At 40.5% G+C, this 13,836-nt stretch overlaps 1 protein-coding gene across 2 annotated transcripts in view; it reads left to right on the top strand.

The window, feature by feature from the left end:
- LOC144600944 (pleckstrin homology domain-containing family S member 1-like) overlaps window positions 1–12,431 on the top strand; it is a 35,405-nt gene extending 22,974 nt beyond the window's left edge. For both annotated transcript variants that reach the window (XM_078412837.1, XM_078412836.1), the window contains exons 13-17: window positions 1,028–1,132; window positions 3,926–4,027; window positions 5,177–5,303; window positions 8,308–8,393; window positions 9,571–12,431. In XM_078412837.1, the coding sequence (XP_078268963.1) occupies window positions 1,028–1,132; window positions 3,926–4,027; window positions 5,177–5,303; window positions 8,308–8,370 (397 nt within the window). In that variant the 3' untranslated portion in view covers window positions 8,371–8,393; window positions 9,571–12,431. The remainder of the gene's footprint in view (window positions 1–1,027; window positions 1,133–3,925; window positions 4,028–5,176; window positions 5,304–8,307; window positions 8,394–9,570) is intronic.
- The last annotated feature ends 1,405 nt before the right edge of the window (window positions 12,432–13,836 follow it).

The following is a 13,836-nucleotide window of genomic DNA, read 5'->3' as shown; positions in this document are numbered from 1 at the left end:
TTTGGCATGTCTTGTTTGGCATGGACGAGTTGGGGTGAGGGGCCTGTTGCCATGCTGTATGATTCTATGATTTTATCTGAAACGAAGGCTGAAAATTACAGAATTACTCAACAGATCAGGCAGCAGATTACTCAACAGATTTTTCCCATTGCACTGACTCGCACCCATCTACATTTATAACCCCAGAATTTGCAGTGAGCAGCAAAGCCAATGCGTTTATTTGCCAATTGAAAGGAACCAGATCCCCAAACATCTGTTTATCTCTCTGTGGCGTTGGCTTCTTTTATTCAGTGCTTGTTGCTGTCGGGCATATTTCAAAGGTCCCTCTGGCACCCAACAATTGTGATGACAGCCAGTCCACGATTGAACTCTCGTGCCCACCACATTAAGAAGCAAGAAGTGCAATTTTAGTTTCCTCCTTTTAAACATTGCGGGGCACTTCATAAAGACTGAAATGCAACTGGGGCGGCACAGTTGCACAGTTTCTGCCTTAGTCCCAGAGACCCGGGTTCGATCTTGACTACGGGTACTGTCTGTCCGGAGTTTGTACGTTCTCCCTGTGACCATATGGGTTTCCTCTGGGTGCTCCGGTTTCCTCCCACATTCCAAAAATGTGCAGGTTTATAAGTTAATTGGCTTCTATAAATTGCCCCCTGGAGTGTAGGATGTGAAACTGGGATAACATAGAACTAGTGTACGGGTGATCATTGGTCAGTGTGGAATCGGTGGGCCAAAGGGTCTGTTTCCATGCTGTATCTCTGAACTAAACTATTAGTATATGGTTGAGGTAAAATGTAGAATAACATGACTAATTTTCTTTACATTTTATATGTTTGTTTAAAGATTCCTTATTTTGAAATATTTGTGTGAAGGGATTTTAATGGACATTTAAGGTACCTTAAATTAATCTGTATACTAATTTATTAAGTTGTAATCCAGGTTTGGTATGTCATTAAAAACTTCTTTAAACTTGGTGTAGCACACTGTATGATGAACGTAGGGCTGATGGACAGTTTTCTTTCTGTAGGAGTGGCATTTATCGAGATATTTTCACCACTGAAAATCAGGCACCGCGTGAAGAATCAAACAAAGGAAGTTCAATTAACATGGAGTCATTGAAAACATCGCTTGGGTAAGAACGAAATCCGCTCTTCTGCACTGACATAAGCTTTTTCAATAAGATGCCGTGACATCATTTCTTGATTTTGATTCTCTCGACCTGGAAAATGTTGGATGAAGATAATTTAATATGAGGTTGGTCTCATTGGTCCCACTGCCTTTCCGTCCAATCTGAACCTGCTTCTTTTAACCTACAACAAGAACACTTGGAAGTAAATTTGTACCTTAAATCTGTATAATAGGCATCCCATTAAAAAAAAAATCCAATGCCTGAACTATCAGCAGCTTCCCGATTGAAGCTAGGCTCACCCACGATACTATGCACGACTTCCCACAAATAGCTAAGCTTATTTTCATTAATTTGGTCCTTATTATACTCTCAGTCAGAAGGTCTAAAAGGGAGAGTGGTGAGAAGATTGGGACTCACTTACCCTAAGCATCTATGCTGCGCCTTCTTGATCACATCTAGAACTCTCCCTGAATGCTCCAAGACCCCCATCACAACTCCCAACTATCAACCGGGAACTATTGCCATTGCTTCCTCGCCTGCAATCATCGTGCCAATTTCTCTTTCCCACTGCAGAAAAAGGCAAACTGCTGGAGAACCTCAGCAGGTCAAGCTGCATCTGTGCGTGGAAAGAAATTGTTGACATTTTGGATCATGGGCAATTCCTTTGCAGGATCCATGTTAGCTTAGAGTCATAGTCATACAACATGGAAACAGGCCCCATAATCCATAATTTATCTATGATATGAATCGCTCTGAGATACTTCTACTTATTCAGAAATTAATAGTCAAATAGTTTTCTATTTTCAACATGCTCTCTTCAGCAAAAAATTCAATTGCCAGATTATTTAGTTTTGGAGTTTGTGCCAATTTGTATCTCAGTTAAGTGTAAAAGAAATCCATCAAAATAGAATGTTTACTTTTATAGCCAGGCTTAAGTGTGTGAAATCATGATCTTCATGGATGTTTCTAAAACTTCAATGGATTCCTCACTTTTGACCAAATATTTTATTATAAGCCGTCAGTTTTGTGTCTAATAGAACCCATTGCGTCAAACATCAAAAGGGATATTTATAAAAGCCCTATTAAAGAGCACAGTTCCCATTGATGCTTAATTAATACAAAGTTTAAAATGTCTCCTGTGATCTGTGGCACTGCTTTCTTCATAGTTCCACTAAAGATTGGCTGCCTGATAATAATGAAGCCCAAGGAATGTTGTAGGATGAGCAGAGCTGCATTTTAGCTGGGTCAAGGGTATCCTTGAAATCAGCAGTAGTTCAGCAATATCAGAATCAGAACCAAAATCGGTATCAGAATCTGAATAAGTTTATTGGCCAAATATGTATACATACAAGGAATTTGACTTGGTGCTTTGCTCACATTATATCTACCATATTACTATATATTTTAGCTATATTCAGTCTGCTCCAAAGTATTTCATTACCTTAGGTCAAAGAATATTAAGAAAATATCAACTAAAAAGTTTAAATGTTAGGTAGATATTTTAACGTGTCTATTTTGGGGTTTTTGGTTCTAGTTTAAAGATAACAGCATGGAAACAGGTCCTTTGGCCCACCGAGTCCATGCTGACCGTTGATCACCCGTTCACACTAGTTCTATGTTATCCCACTTTGTCATCCACTCGTTATACAGTAGGGGTAATTTACTGAGGCCAATTAACCTACAGACCCGCATGTCTTGGGGATATGGGAGGAAATGGGAGCACCTGGAGGAAACCCACACTGTCACAGGGAGAACGTGCAAACTCCACGCAGATAGTCCCTGAGGTCAAGATCGAACCCGGGGTCTCTGACTCTGTGAGACAGCAGCTCTGCCAGCTGTGGTACTGTGGCTTTAATGTCCTTTAAAAAATAAAAAAAAGCTGAGATATATATTCTCGTTTCTCCTCGCAGCGGGAATATGTGTATAGGGTGGGCGGCAGTGGAAATGGAAGCCTTCTCCAGTTAAGCACATACTATATTCAAAAAGTGTCCCCCTAAAGTAATCAAATTTAAATTTCTGCCTGCACCTCGGCCTCATAGATCATGTAGCCAAGTAATTAATTTTCTGTCAAAACAGTTCTGTAATCAGGCACTGGGAATATCAGGGAACATGCATAACTGACTCGCGTGGTGTAAAAGGAAATGTGGAGATTTTCCTTGGATTCACCATTATTTAAATAATGCAGCCGAGCGACAGCCTTGTCACTAGTCTTGTTTAGTGTTCTTCTCATGAGCCGAGTTCAATGTAGATAGTCATTGAGTGGAAGAACAATGCCTGACAGTGTATGGACACACAAGGAACCACAGATTCGGGAATTGAGTCTGAAGAAGTGGTCCCGTCCCAAAATGTTGACCACCAATCTGAAGAACGGTTCCAACTCCAAATGTGGCCTGTCCATTCCTTCCACAGATACTGCTTGACCCATTGAGTTACTCCTGCATTTTATGCTCTTGATCGTATATGACATTTTGTATGTCACTCACCATGGTTACAAAAAGGATTGTAACATTAATCTCTGAAGTGAAAATTGGTTGCAAATTGATGCAGGGAAAGAAGTAGTTGGAGCATGGGAATGACGGGGTCACTCCCCAAGAAGCTAACAGGCGTGAGTCCAAGAGGGATCCATAGTTGTGAACTGTGGAAGTAGTTAAATGTCATTTAGTGGAGGGTGGGAAAGAGAGGGGGAGAGTATTGTAGCTTTATGATGTAGTATCAGGTCACCATGACCCCCAGACTTTTTTTGATGTTGCTTGTCACTAATCATTCTCAGAATTTATACATCTGTTTATTTTTCAGCGAAGTTACAAAAGACACCAAGTTGGAAAAAATGGATATTACAGTTTGCCGTGATTACTTCAAAAACAACCTTGAACTTCAGCAATTAGATGACAAAGTTTTGTAAGTAGCTTTTGACCTTTTCTTTGAAAATGTTTCAAGATCTATATTTTTTTAAAATATTAGATGATAAAAGTGTTCTTTCTATGTTATTGCAAAATATTTCATATAACATTGTTATGAACATAGAAGAGCACAGTAAAGTACAGGAACAGGCCATTTGGCCCACAATGTCTATGCCAAACATGATGTTGATCGTGGTTATCATATTTAAAAAGAAGTACTTATGTAAGGGTCCTGACCCGTACATAAGTTTGAGCAGAATTAACTAATAGAATTTGACTAAATGGCAGCATTTGCTTGTTGTTATTATGTGCAGTGGTGGTGCCACTTGAGGTATTGACACTGCATGGAATATTGCTTTGTGCATGTTACAAAGATGTTACTACGTGTTTACATCAGCAGATTTCAAGTACTGTATACATTCCGTGTCAACAATGAGAAAAATGGTGACTTTCTTTTGAAAGCAATTGATGGCACCTATGAATGACTTACATTGGTAATGTGCATGTCATCCTTAACCCTAGGTGACTACCAAAACATGAAGGTAATTCAGACCTTCACTGAGTTCAGGGCCTGAAATACAATACGATGCTTAGAAAAAAATTAATCAGGAAGTAAGAGTTGTGGGTCTGCAATAATAAAATTGCAAGATTTTACATCTATTTAAGATAAATGACTGAGAATTCCAGCTCTTTTCTTTTATAGAAGTATGAGTTTCCCTCACAGTTTTCCTGTGTGCATTCTACCCAACCAAATGCTTGTCTCCAGGACAAATAGACTTGCACCTAATGGCATCAACAAAGAGCCAGCTTGAATTGGGGCTCGGGGAACTGAGGAATAATGGTAGACATAAAATGCTGGAATAACTCAGCGGGACAGGCAGCATCTCTGGATAGAAGGAATGGGTGAGTTTCAGGACGAGACCCTTCTTCAGATATCTGAAGAAGGGTCTCGTCCCGAAATGTCACCCATTCCTTCTTTCCAGAGGTGCTGCCTGTCCCACTGAGTTACTCCAGCATTTTATGTCTATCTGTGGGTTTAAACCAGCTTCTGCAGTTCCTTCCAACAACATGAGGAATAATAGTGCCACCTTGTGGCTTACTTCACCACCTCCCAAAATGTACTAAAGTTCTTCCCTTGTGCTGACAGTGTCATTCATTCGGATGATGAGAAGTGTGCTTTCCGTCCTGGTGATCAGATTGTGGCAATCAACAAGCTTCAGATTTATCATGTGGAGGAAGTGAACATGTTAATAAACCGGTCAATGGAAGAGGAGGTACGTCGCATTTATTTGTATTAAATAATGACAGCTTCTAAGTTCAATAGCACTTTGGTAAAAATGAAATAAGATTTGAAGAATACAAGAATCACAATACCACCACATCACCTCCAACACCAGCCCCACTTGTCTGATCCCATTATATGTTGTCCCATCCCTTTGCAGTATGTTGTTGGTGATAGTGAGCACACTAAGTACACGCACATCCTAGGTTGCTGCATACTGCACTGTTAGAGGCCAGTTTGGGTGAAAGCTGGAAATTATAACATCTGCCCTAGAAAACAGTCAGTAGAATCCACTAGGTCCTTTGTTTGGGAAAGGGAATTACCTCCAACCCATGTGTGGGATCTGAGGAAGGGTCTCAACCCAAAATGTCACATTCCTTTTCTCCAAAGCTGCTGCCTGACCCTCTGAGTTACTCCAGCATTTTGTGTCCAACCTATCTTGATCTTCAGGGATCTAGGACAATTCCCAGGACTAGGCTGCCAAGGCAGTCTACACTCACACTAACAAGACCTTCAGTGAGCCTCCTCACAGCATATACAGAGTCTGAAGAAGCCCCAACCATAAGCATGGTTCTATCCTTGGCCCTTGTCACTGGCAGAGGAAGATTCGGCCACATTAGGCTGGAGACTGGTGTCTCCTATTTTCGAAATTTTCCCAAAAATGTGCCAGAGTGAGGGCGGAAGTGCACTGAATGATCCAAAGAATTCTAGCCTCATGGGTTGTGATACTGCAATTACTACAGTCTCTAAGAGATTGTGGCATAGTATTATTGATGTGTGCATTCAGACTTCCTCGTGTAATAAGCTACCAGGGTCCGCTGCTGAAAAGCTGGCAAGTATTTTCACACAATGAGAGGCCATTCAGAAACCAGTCCCTCCACACCCTTCTCTCTCAAATTTTAAACAGATTTTTTAAAAATGGTCTTAATTTAAATAACCATCTGGCACCTGAGGAACAAATTGAAGACATAATTCCTGGCCATTATCAGCTGCTAGTTTAATACCAAAAGAAACAATGGGTCTCTCCAAAGTCATTGAGAAACAGGTAAGTAGACCGCAAGAAATTGCAGAGATTGTGGATGCAGCCCAGACCATCACACAAGCCATCCTCCCTTCTATTTACTTCATTTACACTTCATGCTGCCTCGGCAAGGTCTCCAGCAGAATCAAGGGCAAATCGCACCCCGGTCATTCCCTCTTCTCTCCCATCAGGCAAAAGGGTCAGAAGTGTGAAAATGCACACCTCCTGATTCAGGGACAGTTTCTTCCCAGCTGTTATCAGCAACTGAATCATCCTATCAGCTCTCTAGAGAGCGGTCCTGAGCAATTATCTATCTCATTGGAGACCCTCACACTATCTTTAATCGAACTTTACTGGACTTTATTTGGCATTAAATGCTATTCCCTTCATCATGTATATGTACACTGTGGATGGCTCAATTATAAGCATCTATAATCTTTCCACTGACTGGTTATCATGCATTTCACTGTACTTCGGTACACATGACAATAAACTAAACTAAACTAAGAAAGGGGCACTTGTCTTTTCTAACCTCAAAGCATGCAGTTTCCCTCTGCTCTATCTCAGAATCCAGCTTTCTCTGCAAATGACTTCAAGTGTACTGAGTTAATGAATATCATAATTGCATAAGCAATTTCCCTATAAAATCTTACTTTGGTTAAAAGTATTTTATTCCTTAAAGCATGCCTAGGTTTACCAGCAGCTTTAGAATGTGTTAGTTCTGTCAGCCCATATTGGATTTTAAAATAGTACAGATGTGACTGTTCACCCTGACTGAATGGGAATGGTCACCAAAACATAAGCAATGTTTGCACCAAGTATGTGCTAGAAACCTCCATCTTACACAAGGTGTAAGGTCAAAGGCTAGTGCTGTTCATGGCAGTCAGCACACCACCGGGCACCAGTCCATTCTGGCCCAAAGGCCAAGTTCTCGTCAGGGATTGGTAGCCTAGCCTCAATCCAGGGACTCGTGCATATCTCAGTACAGTACCAAGGGAATTAAACCACAACTCCAGATGTCCTCTTAACGAATGTGAAAGGTGCCATGTTACTATTTAGAAAAACAAAGTTTTTGCAGTATTCTGGTGAACATATTATTCAATCAACATCACCAAATATGGTTGGTTGGTTAGCTGGTTGGTTGGTTTGGTAGTTAGGTAGGTACGTAGGTAGGTAGATCCAACATGGAAACAGGCCCAATGCCCCAGTCCATGCCAATCATCAATCACCCCATTAATACTAGTTCTATGTTATCCAACTTTCACATCCACTCCCTACATACCAGGGGCAAATTATGGCAACCAATTCACCTACAAACGTGCATGTCTTTGAAATGTGGGAGAACAGGCCCTTCAGCCCACAATGTCTGTACAAATCATGAGGAAACCCTCCCATTCACAAGGAGAGCATGCAAACTTCACACTGACAGTGCCCAAGGTCAGGATTGAACCAGGATCTCTGGCACTATGAGGCAGCAGCTCTGCCAGCTGCTGGACATTATATCGTAGCTGCCTGCGGGAACTGGCTGTGCACTATTTTGACAGTACATGAGACAGGAGGAGTGAAAGTAAACTTGGGACATCAATCTATATTTCGCTTGTACTTTAAAAATAGTTTCACTGACATGTAGATGGAAACTATATGCCACAGCAGCAAAGGAGGGAAATTGAGTAATCGAAACATTATCACAAAAGTTGAAGCCTGAGAAAACAATTTTGAGGGAGGTTTATCAATGGATTTCCGAATGCCCCGCTTCATACTTTAGACATCTAACCATTCTAATCTTCACCCTCCAGTCTTGAAGGAGAATCTACATTCTACACTGGAGGGTGAAGATTAGAATGGTTAGATGTCTAAAGTATGAAGCGAGTGAATTAAAATTACCTGCAAAGATCTTGCATCATGCTTATTTACACACTGGCAAGTGTGTTGGAATATACTTCTGGAAGTTAAAGGAATTGATTCTCGCCCCCAGATGATGGCCACCATAATGCGACAGCTCGAAACTCCAACAGTTACCAGTGAATGTACGGAATAGCTATGAGAAGAACTAGTAAAAAAGTAAGTGCTTTTTTTCTCATTAGACAGTGGAAATGTTCTGGTTGATCTATATTATGCAGAAAACTGTTGTATTGCTTGCAGGATTAGTTTATTTGTTTAGCTACAATGGATGAAGTCTCACAGCTGTTGATTCCCATTCACCAAACTGTGGAAGCTTTAGACTTTAGAGATACAGAGCGGTTAGCCCATCCCCCCTGAGTCCATGCCAAACAGCGATCACCCCATTCACTAGCAGTATCCCATACACTAGGGACAATTTACAATTTACTGAAGCCGATTAACCTACAAATGTGTGTGTCTTTGGAGTGTAGGAGGAAACCGGAGCAGCCAGAGAAAACCCACGTGGTCACAGGAGGAACGTACAAACTCCGTATAAACAGCAATAGTTCAGTAGTCAAGATCGAACTCGGGTCTCTGGTGATGTAAGGCAGTGACTCTACCGCTGTGCCACCATGCCACTCTACTTAATGCAGAATAGACTGTACACTTCTGAGATTGAAATTTGCCTTTGATTGCCAGAGCTTAATACACATGCAAGTATAGGATGCCAGTTATAAACAGTGGTTCTATGTTGTGCCAATGGAAGTGAATGTATAGAAAATAAGTTAAATGGGTAAGACTGGATGAGAATAATCTTGAAGTCATCTTTCAAATAAAATAATGAAGATCCATGTTTGGGGCAGGATTCTTTAGTTTTAGAGATACAGCATGGAAAAAGACCCTTTGGCCCACCATTAATCATTAGTTCACGCTAGGGACAATTCCACAGAAGCCAATTACCTAGAAAATCTGAACTACTTTGGATTTATGGGAGGAAACTGGGGCACTCGAAGAAAACCACCTGAACATACAAACTCCGTACAGACAGTACCCGTTGTCAGGATCAAACCCAGGTGGTCACCCACCTGAACATACAAACTCCGTACAGACAGTACCCGTTGTCAGGATCAAACCCAGGTCTCTGGCAGTAAAAGGCAGCAACTCGACTGCTGCTCCGCCCTAGATTCTTGAGAAAGCAAATAATAGGTAATGATAAACAAATATCATCATGCTGAAGAGAAAGTTTCCAAATCTCTGAAATCGGTTTGCATATTGAATGTAATTATTTGAACCATTGTAAGACCCGGTTTAAGGAAAGTTATGCAAATTAATTGTATTTTGTTTCTTTGTGCACAAGGTTTTAATTTTCAGAGAACCATCAACAAACTATTCGCTGTCATCAAAACCAGCACAGATGATGTTGAGTCATCCAGCAACCATCCATCATTATTATTTTACTGGTATGCTCTTCTGAATCTTGTGGATCACTGTCGATTAATGCTGAAAAAAACGTTGCCATGCTTATCTACGGAAACCTTCATGCGATCTTAGTTCATTGACACCTATCATAGGTTCACTATCCCGATTCTATTAAATATTATAGACAATAGGTGCAGGAGTAGGCCATTCGGCCCTTCGAGCCAGCACCGCCATTCAATGAGATCATGGCTGATCATTCACAATTCCCGTTCCTGCCTTCTCCCCATACCCCCAATATTCTGGGCATTTCCCCTCTTTTTTTACACTCTGAGACAAATGCTAAGATTATATGTAAAGCAATCTTTCCTTATATTGTATGATCATCGCTGATTTATAGGCAGTTACACTGCAGTGTCTTAATTAATCAGCTCTGCAATTTACTAAAAAAGGTACGATAATCACTAAAGTACACATTGGGCACCAGTAGGTGAGGATTAAGCACTAACATATAAAGAATAAAATTTCTGGGGTATATTTTTGTTGCAGTTTATAGCATTTACTTTAATGGAACAAAAAAAAAATGTGTTTATATCTCCTATCAAAATGTGCCCTTCATTTGTAAGACACTTAACGTCACTATAAACATGCACTTGATGTTTAACCTTTTTCCCTCTATTGCAAAATGGTAATTATTCCTTGTAAAATGAATATTTTTCAGATATTGAAATAGTTTGGTTTTGTCTTGAAATATTGTGCAGAATTGAATCATTAATTGCTGTCCCGCATCTGTCCAGAGATGATCCAAACCTGATGCAGTTTGCTGCATTCGCCAAAAAAATAATATTGTGCATCTTGATGCTATCAAATCGCTCTGAGCCCAGACTCAAAATTTAAGAGATTAATAAGCAGCCAAGCTAATTGGTTATCAAATTGTCAATTTGGAATTCTGCTCCTTTTGGAGTCTTTGTGTAACCATGTGCTTAATTGGCACTTTGGTTCAGTACCAGAGCTACCATTGCTCAAATGAAAAGCTGAACCATCCGCCACCTCATATTGATATTAAACACTCCCATGGTAATTTTAGATAATCTGGACAATGCGTGTTCCTTGCCCAACATTACTCAAACAAAATAATCTGGCCATAATTGTGCTACAAAATACATAGCCCTTCTATTCACACACTAAGCACAGTGTCGCACAAATAACTACAGTACAAAAAAAAACTCGCTTGTTGTGAAATGCTTTGGGATATCCTTAGATCATGAAAGATATTGTATGCTCCCAGTTACTGCATTTCAAAGGAAATTCCCCAAAGTACAAAAGCTAAAGAATGGCACAAAACCTAGAGCACTTGTAATCAATTATAATCGTCTTCCACACATCACTTCACAGAGGTTCAGTTGGTCTAAGATGTAGCTATTGTAATATTGTATTATTTGTGTAAATGTTGTAATTTAGGCATTCATTCAATGAAAGTGGAAAGCATAGATTTTACATGTTCATTAATAACTTGAAACTATGGTTTGTCGTGTTTAATATGCTTTCTATTGATTAATGAATCAAACATTATGTAGATTTCCATGAAAGAAATTCTTTTTTATAAGAAAGAAAATGTAACAACCACCTGTATGTGGCACCTTTTAAATAATTATGTCTGATCATTCAGAGCTCAATTATAGTTCAATGATCGGTTGAGATATCCATCAAATATTTCAAACTTTAATGGCAATTGCTATCTAACCTTCCTACATTTGAACTGCAATATAATAGTTACTCATTGAAATATGTTCCATGACATCTATTTGAGTACATGGCTGGCTAAATGTATACTTTATGCCATTTCCTGCCTTGAAATGATATAATTGAACACCAATATCATGGAAAATAATGAACAAGAAGTCAAAGTTATGGCAAAAAAAAAGTATTTTACAGGACAGATTGTGGCTGAAGTAACGTGAAGGAGAATGCCCAATACGTCCTTCCTCCAATCATGAAATATTTAATTTAGTGCAAAGACTAAAACACCCTCCAGCAGGCAGAAGTAGGACTTAAGAAGTTTAAAACTGGAGTTAGTTGGACCATTGTCTCATTTATGTTCATTCCATCATTTTTTCCCCTGAAATCTTTATTTATCGGCCCAATTAACGTGTCTAAAGAACTCAAGTGCCTTCGATGCCGTGACCTACCGCGTCTAGTGCGTGGCTGACTCCTTGTGCTTTCACCCTTATTTCTCCACTGAGCCTCTTTCCCAGTGGCCGGATTAATGTCTGGGCAAGTGATATTGCAGCAGCTCAATGCTTGGAGCACACCACCCAGCTGGAGCAACAAGTCAGCAGCTGGTTGCAAATAAAACAGGACATGTTAAAGCCCAGTTAGTAAACCTGAAGGTTCAAGGACATGGCTCTCTCATCTTGCCTGCTGTTGAGATAATTTTCAATACTCAGCTCGATAGCCTTTTAATGTCACCACTGCAACCATTATTGATAATGTCATGGGCCAAGGTTTATCTTGTCTGTCCCGTTTTACATGACTTTGATTTGTTGTTCAAACAAGAATGCAGCATGAAAACAGTCAGCCACATGGCATCCTATCATGTTCCTAACATGTCATAATAGAATTGCCAAGAAAGAAACCTGAAGGAAGTAATGCCAAAGAGAATCAGTGTTCTATTTTGGTATCAAGGTTGCTTGTAGTTCCCATCATTTCCAGCAGGTGCTGCAGTTATTGCATATTGCAAAATGTCTAAATAATGTGGAATGTAAACATAATATGCATACATTTTTACAATAAAAAAACTCATTAAACCCTGAATTAGCTCTAATTATCAATTCCTTTGTGTTTTCTTCAAAAGACATTTGCGTGCAATTCAAAATGACACCAAGTGACCCTGAATGTAATCCTCTCAGTCTCAATTGCTGTCAAATTATGTGATTTGCTAATTACGTGCAACTTGACTCAACTGCTTTTTTGGAACACTTCATTCTTTCCCTTTATGCATCCACTGTAAATACTTTATAAAAGTGAAAGCACTCTAGTATATTAGCATCAAGGACTTTAGCCACACCAAATGAATTGCTTTAGGAGGAGCACCAATGCATACAGTGGCACAGTGACACAGCGGTAGAGTTGCTGCCTTACAGCGCCAGACACCGGGGTTCGATCTTGCCTACGGGTGCTGCCTGTACGGAGTCTGTACATTCTCTCTGTGACCCCCCATCACCACGTGGGTTTTCCCCGGGTGCTTCGGTTTCCTCCCACACTCCAAAGACGTACAGGTTTGTGGGTTCATTGGCTTTGGTAAAGATTGCAAATTGTCCCTAGTGTGTAGGATAGTGTTAGTGTGCAGGGATCATTGGTCGGGGTGGACTCGCTGGGCCGAAAGGCCTGTTTCTGTGCTGTACATATATAAACTAAACTAAACTATTCACTGTAATGCAGTGGATTAAAAAAAAGAGACAAGGTGATGGAGTTACTCAGGAGGTCAGGCAGCATCTCGGGAGCAAAGAGGTCCTTCTGCAGTTGTACAGGGCCCTAGTGAGACCGCACCTGGAGTACTGTGTGCAGTTTTGGTCTCCAAATTTGAGGAAGGATATTCTTGCTATTGAGGGCGTGCAGCGTAGGTTTACTAGGTTAATTCCCGGAATGGCGGGACTGTCATATGTTGAAAGACTGGAGCGACTAGGTTTGTATACACTGGAATTTAGAAGGATGAGAGGGGATCTTATCGAAACGTATAAAATTATTAAGGGGTTGGACATGTTAGAGGCAGGAAACATGTTCCCAATGTTGGGGGAGTCCAGAACCAGGGGCCACAGTTTAAGAATAAGAGGCCATTTAGAACAGAGATGAGGAAAAACTTTTTTAGTCAGAGTTGTGAATCTGTGGAATTCTCTGCCTCAGAGGGCAGTGGAGGCCAATTCTCTGAATACATTCAAGAGAGAGCTAGATAGAGCTCTTAGGGATAGCGGAGTCAGGAGGTATGGGGAGAAGGCAGGAACGGGGTACTGATTGAGAATGATCAGCCATGATCACATTGAATGGTGGTGCTGGCTCGAAGGGCCGAATGGCCTTCTCCTGCACCTATTTTCTATTGTCTATTGGGAGAACATGGATAGTTGACATTTTGTGTTGGGACCCATCTTCAGACTCAAGTCAATGTCAGTTTGAAGGGTCCTGATCGGAAATGCTATCGATCTATGTTCTC

This window comes from Rhinoraja longicauda, chromosome 16 (assembly GCF_053455715.1).
Source record: "Rhinoraja longicauda isolate Sanriku21f chromosome 16, sRhiLon1.1, whole genome shotgun sequence".
NCBI classification, from domain to species: domain Eukaryota; kingdom Metazoa; phylum Chordata; class Chondrichthyes; order Rajiformes; family Arhynchobatidae; genus Rhinoraja; species Rhinoraja longicauda.
Note: the sequence above shows the minus strand (reverse complement) of the source record. Positions and strands in the feature narration are given on the sequence as shown.